Source organism: Urocitellus parryii, chromosome 5 (genome assembly GCF_045843805.1).
Source record: "Urocitellus parryii isolate mUroPar1 chromosome 5, mUroPar1.hap1, whole genome shotgun sequence".
NCBI classification, from domain to species: domain Eukaryota; kingdom Metazoa; phylum Chordata; class Mammalia; order Rodentia; family Sciuridae; genus Urocitellus; species Urocitellus parryii.
Window position 1 is genome coordinate 116,838,601 of NC_135535.1, and position 12,475 is coordinate 116,851,075.

Consider the following 12,475-nt stretch of genomic DNA (forward strand, 5'->3'; position numbering starts at 1 on the left):
GACTCATTGGCCAACCTCTGTGTTGCCCCCTCTCCAACACACAATGTATTATTTTAAAATAATCTGTAGATGTGAAAATGAATTTTATAATTTATGCTCTTAATGGAGATTTTAAAAAGGAAAAACATAATCATGTATTACCTTCATTATGACTTGTGGCTTTATTTTACAGAAGGGAGATTGAGAAGTCAAAAGTCCAAGGTTGTCTCCAGAACCCAGGAATGCCTGTGGATCTCAGACCAGCTTCCTCAGAGCCTCTCTCCTCACTAGAACCTAATGAGTTCTTAGTCATTTTGGGGCCAGCCTGAGATAATTCTGCCTAAAAAAAAAAATCAAATAATGGTGGTATTTTCCCAATTTAGAGAAAATCCCAAGTTAATGGATGGAATTTTCAATGGAAAGTTCTGCTCATACGTTTTCCTCAAACCCATGATCCTTGTATCCACTCATCTGCAATTGAGTGCTGGTAGACCACAGAGTGAATAAACAGTAAAAAAAAAAAAAAAAAAAAAAAAAAAAAAAAATGATGAATGGAAAACCCTGGAAACCGTGTAGTTTGACAGCTTTCTGTGGACACATCTGCTTGTGGTTGTGATTTTATGTTGTGTGGGATGATACACGTTCTGCTAGTAAATTGTTAAAATTGTTCCTGCTTCATATGATGAAATCATGGGCAACACTGGTTTCTCAGGCCTGTACATAGTGCCCTGCCTCCCCAGTGCTCCTCCACCTGTCTAGAGATGGAGAAGGGGACAGTGGGCACTAGGAGGCCTGCCAGAAGAATGATGCTTGAGCCAGGCATGGTGGCACATGCCTGTAATGCGAGTGGCTTGAAAAGCCGAGGCAGGAGGATTGTGAGTTTAAAGCCAGCTTCAGCAAAAACCAGTTGCTAAGCAAGTCAGTGAGACCCTGTCTCTAAATAAAATACAAAATAGGGTTGGGGATGTGGCGTAGTGGTCGAGGACCCCCGAGTTCAATCCCTGGTATGCTCCTCCCCACAAAAAGAAGTCTGACTCTTAGTACCTGAGTCCCCAGACCCACGCAGTGGGCATCATCATAGCTTACACAGGAGAGGAAGGGAATGCAGAAAGCAGGCTTGCCAATTCCTTTTCAGGGTAGACAGACATGAAGCTAAGAAGAAAACTCATTCCTATAAAATAAATTCCCTAGAATCATTTCTTATTGTGCATAAGACTTCAGTACCAGAGCTGACAATTATAGCCATTTTCACACCTGGTGCCTGCTGACTCCTTTTTACTCATAGTGTTCACACTTTGCTGGCTGATCTAGCACATCAGGGCACTCCCCACTGAAGTGGAAATCTTAGTTCTGAATAAAATCCTCTTGAGACATGACCACGCCTGCCTGGTCTGCCACCTCAGCACGAACAACTCCACTACCCAAGTGGCAGATGATTCTTCTAAGCTCTGGAATATAATCAGATCTGAAATGGAGAACCTGGTGTGGACACTGAGGTATAAAGAAGGAAAAAGGACATTGGAAAAGACTTTGAAAGATAACTGGAGTTCAGGGAACCTAAATGTGACTTTCTCTGATGAGGACACCCCAGCAGGCCTGGGGGGTACTGTGAGTCCTCCCAACCTTGGATGTCCTGGGGACTGTTGGCCTTTTCCTGTCTTTTCAACATTGCAGGAAATGTCTTGCCTGGATGATGAGACTAAGTGAAAATCAAAGAAAGATGCAGCACACTGTTTTTAAATAACTTTATAATTTCCTGATGGATTTAGTTTGTGAATAAAAAAGAAAAAACGAACAAAGTGTTTACAATAATTATCAAGGCAAAGTTGAACAGAACACAATTTCATTGTAATGTTGTTATCTGGTAGGCAACACGACTCCAGCAATCACACACATGTACAGTTGAAGGCAGCAGGTGCGTTTGGATCACAGATACCACCATTTAGGCTGCTGCTGCTGTTACCAAAAGGGACTCAAGCTATAAGGAGCCAGTACCCAGTGCTCCCCAGCTCCCCACTAAAGTGCAACACGTCTCTTCTGAAGCAGGGGAGTGAATCCTAAGTCCCCATCCTGGACATCTTGATGTACATGGCAGGTTCCTGGTCCTGCAGTGAGGCAGACCAGCCCAGAAGGTTGGTATGTGCCCCAGGTAGGTCTAGCTGCTTTAGAGGATGGATGCAATACTGTTGTGGCATGGAAAGAAGGGCTGGGCCGGAGTGCTCTGGTCCAGGAGTGGATTATCTCACTCTAACATGGTTCACTTCCTTTCCTGACCATGGCATCTCTGGGGCCAAGAGAGAGTGCATAGACCCAGGCAACTTGGGGTCTACAAAGCTTCAGGGGAAGGAAGTCTAAGGTCTGAAATCAGAAGGAACTGAGTTCTAGTATAATCCATTGCACCTGGATCGCAGGCTCGAGGCAGGCCAATGTCGGCCCTGTTGGATGGTCACTGGATGATATAGCACCAAGTGGGCAGGAAAGAGGTCCTGTGGCCTGCCAGGCAGGGGCTTCAGAGTCAAGCCCAGGTTACCACACAGTATAGGCACACTGGGCTGGGACCAACATGGGGGTTAGGGTGCTTCTGGGTCATCAACTTTAAAACCTCTACTCAGAGGTCCTGAGGATATATAGGAAAATCCTGGCACAATTGAGTCTCTGAACCCCCAGATTCTCATTCCTTTGACTAAGCAGTTGTCAGCTGCATCCAGGCAGTCACCTACCTGGAGTATGGTCATTGTGTTTCCCAAGGGGCTGGCCAGGCTGCCACCTTGGCCAAAGGGAGGACGGGGAGGAGTTTGGCTGCCCCATAGCTTGAATTCCTTTATTAAAATGATATTGGTTTGCATTTTAAAAACACAGCTCTTTTAATTTTTTAGTTCTACAACTACTTTTTAATATTTTAATATTTTCAACAATGGACACAAAAGTAATTGCCCCGATTCTCTGGATCACACAGACAATATCAACAAGCAGAGAAACGAAAGAGGAGGTGGGATGGGTCAGAAGTCCACTCCCTCAAATCAATCCTTAAAACCACTTCTCTTCCGAAAGGGGCAGGAGGAGAAATACCTACAACAGGGTCACAGTACGCGCCAAACACATTGGAAAAAAATCAGGAGACACTTGGTTACAGTTTTGACACTAAAAAGTTTGGAAACAGTTTTTGCTTAAAAAGAGTAGGTGAAGACAGCCATTTTGTTCAGAAGGATTCCCCTATAATGCATGTTTTCTTCTTGTCTTAGTTCACATGGGGGAAAATTGCAGATTCCTTAAAAAACATTTCTTTGAATGTTTCCAGTCTTTTCCTGAGAAGCCCAGGGATTGGCAGTGGTGGAGGGTTGGACTGTGGGCTCTGCAGAGGGCGGCTCGCTGCCATGCAGTCCATTCTCTTCTTGCCCTTTCTCCTCAGGTCTGATCTCTGCAGTAGGGAGATAAGACTGGGGAGGCAGATGTGAAAGTCATTGACACTGCTGACACAGGGTCCACTGGGACTTAGGAAAGGCCACATGAGCGTCACATTCTATTGGTGAAGTATTTCTTGCTTTGCTCTTTCCTCAAAGACCCCATGGGTAATCAATGGGCCGATGCGTAAGTAATGCAGTCAAACAGGTGGGCACAATGTGTCTGGGGCCAGCAGGATTCCCTAATAGCAAGTCCAAATGCCAATCTGGACCCTCAATGAGGGATGGGATGTTAGGACATCAGTGGACTAAACTCTGTGGTGACTTCTCCTCCCTCTTTTGATTCTGGGGAGTGGGTGAGCCAATGAGCTCCTCATGGAATACCAAAAGATTTCAACTGACAAAAAATTGCAAGACACATTGTCACTAGCAACACTGAATGTGGTCTTAGGTCCAGTCTGCTTTCCTAGTATTTCTAAAGCCCACATTTAAGGAAGAGAGACTCACTTAGATATTCTTTGACAGTAAGATACAAACAAGAACAAAAGTTAGAGCTGAGGTGGATCTGGGGATTCCCTTCATATTTCTTAGTATGTTAAAGCTCACTTGAAGTCTTTTCCCTTTCAAATGGTATACGTGTCTTCGTAAATCTCAATTCAGACACTTTTCCAATGACTCAATGAATACCTGGGATAGAGGTATATGAAAAAATGAGAAACTCACATGGTATTTCTTCTGTCATGAGTCCCAGGTTGGTTTCCATACCCTCTTTTTCTAGTCCTCCTCATGACTGACCTCGATTTGGGGTGCAGATGTGAAGTGCTAAAGGGCAACAGACTTGCCAATGGGATGGATACATGTGAGGAAGGTTGTAGGCAACCTGCAGTGAGTCCTTAAGGCAATAAACCTTCTGGATCAGTGAGTGGCCTTGTGAAACTATGAATGACAGAGGGTCATGGAACAAGTCGCAGTGTGATGGGAGTTGTGCATTTAATAGGTGTTAGCTCTATGAATTATCTAAACTCAATAAGATGCTCTTAATGATAGAAACCAAATTAACTGTGCCCCTACAATATAAAGGGAGGCCATATTCACTGTTAACTTTAGCTAAACTGTCCCCACAATCATTTGAGATGCCAGATCATCACCCAAGAAGGATCAAGGAGTTTACCACTGTGGTGCATAGATACCAGACAGCTGATGTCTGTCCCAGAAACTTTTCTTCCCAGAAGCACCTGTCACAAAGGGCTTCCTAAGTCTTTCTGGAGGGAAGTGATGGGAAAGACTGAAATGAAAGAGGAAGGAGGACAGTGATAAATACAGTACATGGGCAAGGTGCCAAGCATGGCCTCTGATGAGAAAGGCCAAAGGGGCGGGTCTAGGGAAGCCTCTTGATGCTGTCCCTTGCTAGCCAGAGAAGCTGGCCAGTGCCTGTGCCAGGCTGCTTCTGTGGACATGGGCTCTTCTCCTATTTTCTCTGCTCTGCTGTAGCCCTGTGAAGCTGTTTTTATACCTCAGTTCTTTACATCACAGAGGGTAAAGAGATTCTAATACTCCAGTTCTGAAATACTGAGGGCTTTGTCTATGATTTATGAGCAGTGCAGTAAATAAAGAGAACTGAGGTAACTGACCACCAATGACCACCACTTACCATCTAACCCCTGTAGCCCCTGTGCCCAGCTCAGCCATCAGGAAGTATCTCAGTGAAAGGTTTATAAGTAGAGTACATTTAAACCTCTGATAAGGAACACTCCACAGCTTCTCAAGTAGGAAGGGACTGTGTTATGGCAGGGAAGGAGGAAACCTAGAGACCTGACTATGTGAAGACCCCATTGGGTAATCAATGGGCCAATGCTTAAGTAATGCAGTGGGCTTCACAGGCAGCATTAAACTCTTAGTGAGTAACTAGGGAAGGACAGAGGAGAAAATGCAAGACAAAAACATTTATTCAAGCAACTCTTATGAGAAGATTTGTGTGTTTGGGGGTTCCTGGTGGTAGAGGTGGTCAAAGGGCTAGATTTGGGTTAAGCCCTCTATTTCTCAGTGACATATATATTTTACACAACTACCATTGTCTAAGCCTTGGGCAAAATGTCCCCTGAAATGCCAATTCTTCAACTGGATTTGCTACAGTAGGGTTGACTTTCTGATTTCATCAAGAAGCTGAGTTCCATGAGGTGAATGCAATGTGTTAAGAAATCACTGTCTACAAGCAGATACTCTTTAAGGGTAACAATAGCAAAAATTCTGAACCACCACAAATGGGATCCTGCAGGCAAATAAAGGACCGTCACCCCAAACCACCAATTCTATGATACTGAGAAATGCTGACTTGTGACAGACTTTTCTAGAAGATACTTTCTAGATGGGGAGTGGACTTGGGGATACTTGCCCAGCATGTGTGCTGCCCTGAGTTCAATCCCTAGCACAGCAAGGGGGGGAAAAAGCTGAGGGAGGGGACAGGTAAGCTTTTTATTGCTTTGACTCAATCAGATGTCTCAAAGAATCCACTCTATCTCTTCCTCACTGAAAAGACATTTTCAACAATGAGTATCTAACATGTTGACTTGTATGCAGTTGCCATTTCATAAATATTCTCAGAAATAATTGAGGGAATGTATGTGGGATAAGTCAAACTCAACTTTTGTCAAAAGAAGATTCTATGTATTGCATGGGGCTGTGATTCTGAAAGAGAAGTCAAGAATAAAGTAAAAGGGTGAGGGATGGATCATACATGTCAGCAGAGCAGAAGCTGGGGACATGGGTATGGAGTCAGAAAGCATACTAGGAGATGTTCCAGAGAAACCAGCCTAACTGACCCAAAGAAGATCACTTTCTAGAGCAGCAAGGCTGAAGGTGGTGATGTCAGGGCTCCATGTGTCACACCCCTCTTCTCTTTCAAACAGAGGTATTTGACCTAGTGATGAAGTAACATAAGAAGAAGAGTCTTAAAAACAAGGGAGAGCAGGGGAAGAACTGTTCACATCCTCCTCTTGTGAACTGAGGAACAGCAAAGAAGAGTGAGACAGACAGGACTGGGATGAAGATTTAAAACTTGGGGTTGAATGCCTGCTAAGCCTGCAAGAAGCCTGTCTGCACCCCCTGTGTAAAACACTACACAGGAGAAGAAAACAGGACCGTAAAGAGAAGAGTTGGGTTTCCATTGTCTCTGATCTCCTTCCCTCCTCTCATTTTGAGATTTTTTTTTTTTTTTTTACCCTTTTAGAAGAAAGCACCCATTGTGATATTCCAACACTCAACTCTCTGGCCCACAGTGAGGATTCTCTCAGCATGCTGAACTCTGAGGAGATTTCAGATTTGGTTCTCACATCAGAGGACGACGGAAGGTGAGTGGACTCTACTTCACGGCCCTCTAAGAGCAGAGCCACCATCTTCCCCAGCTCCCTGGTGCTGATGATTGGAGGCTAGTTCTTCATAGAGATGTGGTCATTTACCACCTTGGACGTCAAGGACATTAGTGTAGAGACAACATTTAAAGCAGAAAGGCGGAGCAAGATGTCAGACGTACAAACAGGCTGGAATCGCACTTCTTCAAGTGAGCAAGACATCATGTGGTTTGTAGTGTATGGTGTTAAGAAGTTCCTGGATGCCTATTCCTCATAGTTTTCCTTTCTTGGCTCCTCTCTGGGGCTGCTGGGCTGGTCACTCCCCACGAAGCAGGGTCAGGACGACTCTTCCAGTGCATTGACCACTTGCTCCAGGATGTCGGGGCAGTGGTCTGCTATCTGCTGAAGAATGGCATTGGCAAACTCCTGCAGTTCTGCATTGTCCCGTTCGCCTTTTTCCAACTCATCCTGAAGCTGAAAGGGAAAGGAGAAGTGGATTTCAGGTAAAATAAAATTAAAAACTATTTACATTGAGTTAAGAATTATTGCTTATTAATAAATGACAAAAGAGGTGCTTTCTATGTGAAGTCTCCCTTCATCAAAATTGAAAAGTATAAAAGTAAACATCAAGGGGCTGGGGATGTGGTTCAAGCAGTAGTGCGCTCGCCTGGCATGTGTGCGGCCCGGGTTCGATCCTCAGCACCACATACCAACAAAGATGTTGTGTCCGCCAAAAACTAAAAAATAAATATTGAAAATTCTCTCTCTCTCTCTCTTTAAAAAAAAAAGTAAACATCAAATATTTCTTCATGAAAATGAAGACGTTAATGACTAGTTCCAAGCCCAAAGCTGGTGACCTGCAGAGTTGGGATTCTAGGTGGTGTCTTGTTTTCTATTGTGCTGCAATCTCACATTCAGTAGTGGAGGGGGCTCTTATGACCTCCAATAGAATCTTAACTTTAGAGGGCTCTTCCCCCTTGGAGGACGAGTCCCCTCGACCGGGGGTGCTTTTGGGGCTTCCTCCGCCACCCCGGTTGGAGGGCTCTCCCCCCTCGGGGAGGAGTCCCCTTGACTCATGTTGCGGTGGGAACTCCCCCCTACACCCCGGTTTGAGGGCTATTGCAGTGCTCCTTGTTCTAGGGACACATATAATTAAAAGGACTTTTGCGTCTGCTCTACTGCTTTTATTTAGTACACTAGACTCTTTGGCCTGCTCATTTACCTAAAGAGATTATTTTGAGAGATATAAGATAGTCCACATGTTTAGGAATAAGCATATTTCTAATTTTCTATTTGCTTTCAACACCCTCTTTGACATTCCTTTAAGCATGTTAGCCGAGTGCCTACTATGTGTTAGGTAATGAAAGATGAATGACTTTGGTCCTTGTCCTAAACCCATTTAGGTTAACAGAGGAGACAAGCATATTAACAGACAAATTACAACCCAGCACAGTAAGGACCAGGATGAAGCATGTGCTGAGAGGGGAATGTAATGACTATTTCCTCTTGGAGGAGACCGAGAAGGTGTTACTAAAAGGTGCCTGGCATGTGGGTCTTGAGAACCAAAAAGGAGTCTGTCTGAAAGATCAAAGGCAGAAAAGGCCTTGGAGCAGATGAGGCAAATGCAGATGTGTGGAGTGAGGAAGGGCTTGGCACTGACTAGGGAAATGTGAAACACACAGCACGGTTGGAGGCCAAGGTGAGGGGACTGGGAAGAGTGACAGGAATGCAGCTGAAAAGACAGGTGAGGGCCAGGCTGTGCACGTGAAGCTAGGGAGTTCAGATGCAATCTGGTTAAAACCCAAACCCAAACCAAAGCGCCAAGAAAGAGGAGGTCCAAGTTTAAAACTGTACAGTGACATGAGCACCTTGATCTTCTTAGAAAGATGCATTAGGAGATAAGAAGGACATGCTGGATTGAGTGGAGGGAAGACTACTTCAAGAGGCTACTGTAGCAAGCCCAGTGGAGCTGAGGTGGCTGAAAACTAAGGGAGGCTCAAGGGCCTTGGGGAGGAACACACACACAAAGACACATCAGCTTTTTCAAAGTTGAGTTCAGTGAGTGAGAATAGAAAACCATTTTTAACAATTCCAGCTGGGGATGACAATTTGAGGAAGTGCAGATTTTAGTAAAGAAAAGAGGGAAATAAAAAACTGAGTATAAAGTGTAGTTAAGAACACTGGCTCTGGGGTTAGGAGGCCTGGGTTTCAATGGCTGCTCTGCCCATTATTAATTTATATGACCTTGACCCCTCCTTATCTGTAAAATGGGACCATAACATTGTTTCAGAGTTGTTTCAAGTATTTAATGAAACAGTCATATAAAGTGCAGTGTAATGCCTGGCACATTAAAAATGCTTGATGAATGTTAGATGTTAAAATTATTATTGCTGTTGTTATCTAATAGATAAGATCACCCGAAAGAGCAGGGAAATTAAAAAGCAAAGAGAACCAAATTCTAATTCCACTGCTGTTATAATCTAGATGTTTTGAGTCAAGAATTATCAAACATAAAAAGTCGAGGAATATACCTAATACCTTTCCTTCTGCTAAATGTTGACTAAGAGACCAGAGCATTTGAGGGTGAGAATTAGACTACAGTAGGTTCAATATAAATACCCTTCAACATAAATACCTGCATGTAGTTTTAAAGTTATAATTCTAATATTCTAAGACTATTAGAAGAGACAAACTGAAGTATGTAAAATATTCACTCAAAAAGTATTACCTGAGTGGCCAATAAAAAGAAATGAAGTCCTTATGTATGATACATTATTTAAACTACGTTATATTTAGTGTATCTTATAAGTGAAAGAAGCCCATCATAAAATACCACAAATTTACGCCTCTTTGGGTACTGGGGGTTGAACTCAGGGGCACTTTACCCTTGAGCTACTTTCTCATCCCTTTCTATTTTTTAAATTTTGTGACAGGGTCTCGCTAAGTTGCTTAGGGTCTAAGTTGCTGAGCCAACTTATACTCATGATCCTCCTATCTCAGCGTCCCAAATTACTGGGATTACAGATGCACGCTACCATGTTTGACTGATCTCATTTTTTTTCATGGCCAGATAGGCAAAAAAAGTAAAGCAGACAGAAAGTAGACAGGTGGTTGCTTCATTCAGGATAGAATAGCTGGGAGTGACTGCTGATGGGTATGGGTTTCCTTTTGGGCAGTAAGATGTTTGAATATTGATGATGGTGAGGATTACACAACTCTGAGAACATAATGAATCTACTGACTTACATATCTGAAATGGGAAAATTGTATGGTATGTGAATTATATCTCAATAAAACTAAAAAAATTGTGCAGTAAATACCTACAATGAAGAAGAAATTAAAATACTACTGTCTTTAGTTGAGCAGAAAGGGGAGAGGGAGGAGGAAATTTCTCAAAGAATGGACAGAAAAAGGGTATTTTAAAGTGGAAAAACAGTATGAGCTATGGCAGCAGGTAGAAAAATGCAGTTGGCTGTTGCTGGCAGTGCAGGAATACAGAAATTTTTGGATCTTGACAGAATAACCCCAGCTTTTTGAGAATGACAAAATGCCCCTGGGCTGGTCAGCCTTGGGCATTACCCCTCGGAGAACCCCCTTCTATTACACAGATTCAGTGAAGCCACACCTAGAGACCTGTATTCCATTTCAGACACCTCATTACCAGAAAGATGGAGGCAAACTGGAAAGAGTTCAAAGAAAATGGCAGGCATGACTAAGAAGCTGAGAGGATAATTTTATGAGGCAGGATTAGAAGAACTAAATACATAGACCCAAAATGAGTAAAAAATAAGGGGAGGGAATGTGATTATTACCTATGAATGTCAGGAGGGTATAAACAATAAGTGGGGAGAGTGACTTAGCACCACAGGAGGAAGTATAACTAGAAGTGATGGAATGAGATTAGGGGAAAAAGAAAAAAAAAAAAAAAACACTAGAGGTAGACTATAAGGCTTTGCTTTTCCCAAAGTCTAATGAACGACTTACTTGAGAAAAGGTATTTAAAAATAGAGGGGATCAGAAGGATCAAAAGGTTTAGAGAAGGAAGTGTTCCTTCAGTAGCTGGAGCTGCTTTCCATTTGGTAGGCCTTTCTCTGTTCTCTAGGGATTCTGCATTTTTCGAATTTTACCAGTTTTATATGTGGGAATGGCTGAGCCGGGAGAAGTTTCATTGACACCTGATCCATTAGATGCTAAAATTTCTTGACTTGAAATAAAACTCAGCGATCACCCTCTCCTGTAAAAGTAGAATTGCTTCCTCCCTCCCTTCCTTTCAAGTGCTCTACTACTGAGCCACAGCAGCCCAGCCTTGAGATTACTTTTAAAATGAGGATGTTTATTTCACCAACTTTGAAATGCAAAGCTTTGGTTATTCTCAAGTCAAAGGAGTACAGAAATGTGTGTTTAGATCACCTAGGAAAGTAACCACGTGAAGTGACCAAACTAAAAATGTAGACAGATGTGTTATACCGCACAGGTGTGAAAACAATTCCTGAGATGGATTAGTACCTTGCTACTTTAAAATATTTTGTTAACGTGTATGTCACACGTAAAAAGGAAGTTTTTTTTTTTTTTTAAGTTTTTGGAATGTAGTAGATTCTATGGATACATTGGGAAAGGTGTATTCTAGCTTCTGAGATTTAACACATCAGATCTCACTCAGGAAGTTTTTGCTGCATCCTTTCTTTTTTGGTGCCAGGATGGAACCCAGGACCTTGCACATGTTAAGCGGTTGCACTACCACAAAATGCACCCCCCAACTCCTCTTGCTGCTATCTACCCCTTGCCTGCTGCCCATGACCCCTCTGCCTGACTATCTTCTTCCCCTTTCCTCCCCTTGTAAGAAAGGTCCCATTCAGGGTTAAGGCCAAAAGAGAACTTTCCAAAAGGCAAACATGTAACATTTAAAATTTAATGAAAATGTTTCTTACATCTCAGTTTCAATGAATTAATTCCTTTTTCCCTTTTCCTTTCCTTGTTAAGGTTACAAATCTAATCACAGTGGAAGACTGAGCAATCTAGCAAGAGTTTTCATTTCCTATAGCATTAGTTTGGATCTGGAATGACTCTCATCCCCGCAAAGTCCCTAGCCTGTGGTGCCACTGGTTGGTAGGACCTTTAAGAGGTGAGGCCTAATGGGAGGAAGTTAGTCACGAGGGGGGTGGGGTGGGGTGGGGGGGAAATGGATGTAAGCTACAAGGTGAGAATGTTCCTTTACCATGCACTCCTGCCATGATGTGCTGCCTTGTCACAGGACCCCCAAAGCAATAGGGCCAATCAATCCTGGACTGAAACATCCAAATTGTAAGCTAAAAACAAATCTTTTTCTCTTTATGAGTTGATTATCTCAGGTATTTTTTATAGCAATGGAAAGCTAACGTACCTGTTCTAAACTTTCTAACAGTGGCAGGCTAATTCCACCACCGAAACTACTACAGTGAAAAATGATACCTTCTTGTTTATTTTCTGTAAACATCACAATTTGTAGGCAGCATATAAGTTCATATGACCCCCCCCTCAAGATATAAAGACAGTTTTTTGTTTATGTATTGACAGTTTTACATCTAGAGACAAACAACAAAATGCCTAAGAGCATACACAGAGTAAAACAATTTTTACTAAGTTGCAAAACAATTTTGGTCCCATGAACTGGCCAGCTCTTCCTATAATTTAAGCATCCTCCCTACATAAAATAGAAAATATCCACAAAATGTTCCTTCAGCCTCTCAGGTACCTTAGGATTTTGTGGTA

The 12,475-nt window shown here is 42.8% G+C and overlaps 1 protein-coding gene across 5 annotated transcripts in view; it reads right to left on the reverse strand.

Moving 5' to 3' along the window:
• Positions 1–1,712: 1,712 nt before the first annotated feature.
• The window catches only part of Erc1 (ELKS/RAB6-interacting/CAST family member 1), a 522,872-nt gene continuing 512,109 nt past the window's right edge, over positions 1,713–12,475 (reverse strand). For all 5 annotated transcript variants that reach the window (XM_077798217.1, XM_077798220.1, XM_077798218.1 and 2 more), the window contains one exon: positions 1,713–7,201. In XM_077798217.1, coding sequence (XP_077654343.1) covers positions 7,064–7,201 — 138 coding nt within the window. In that variant the 3' untranslated portion in view covers positions 1,713–7,063. The remainder of the gene's footprint in view (positions 7,202–12,475) is intronic.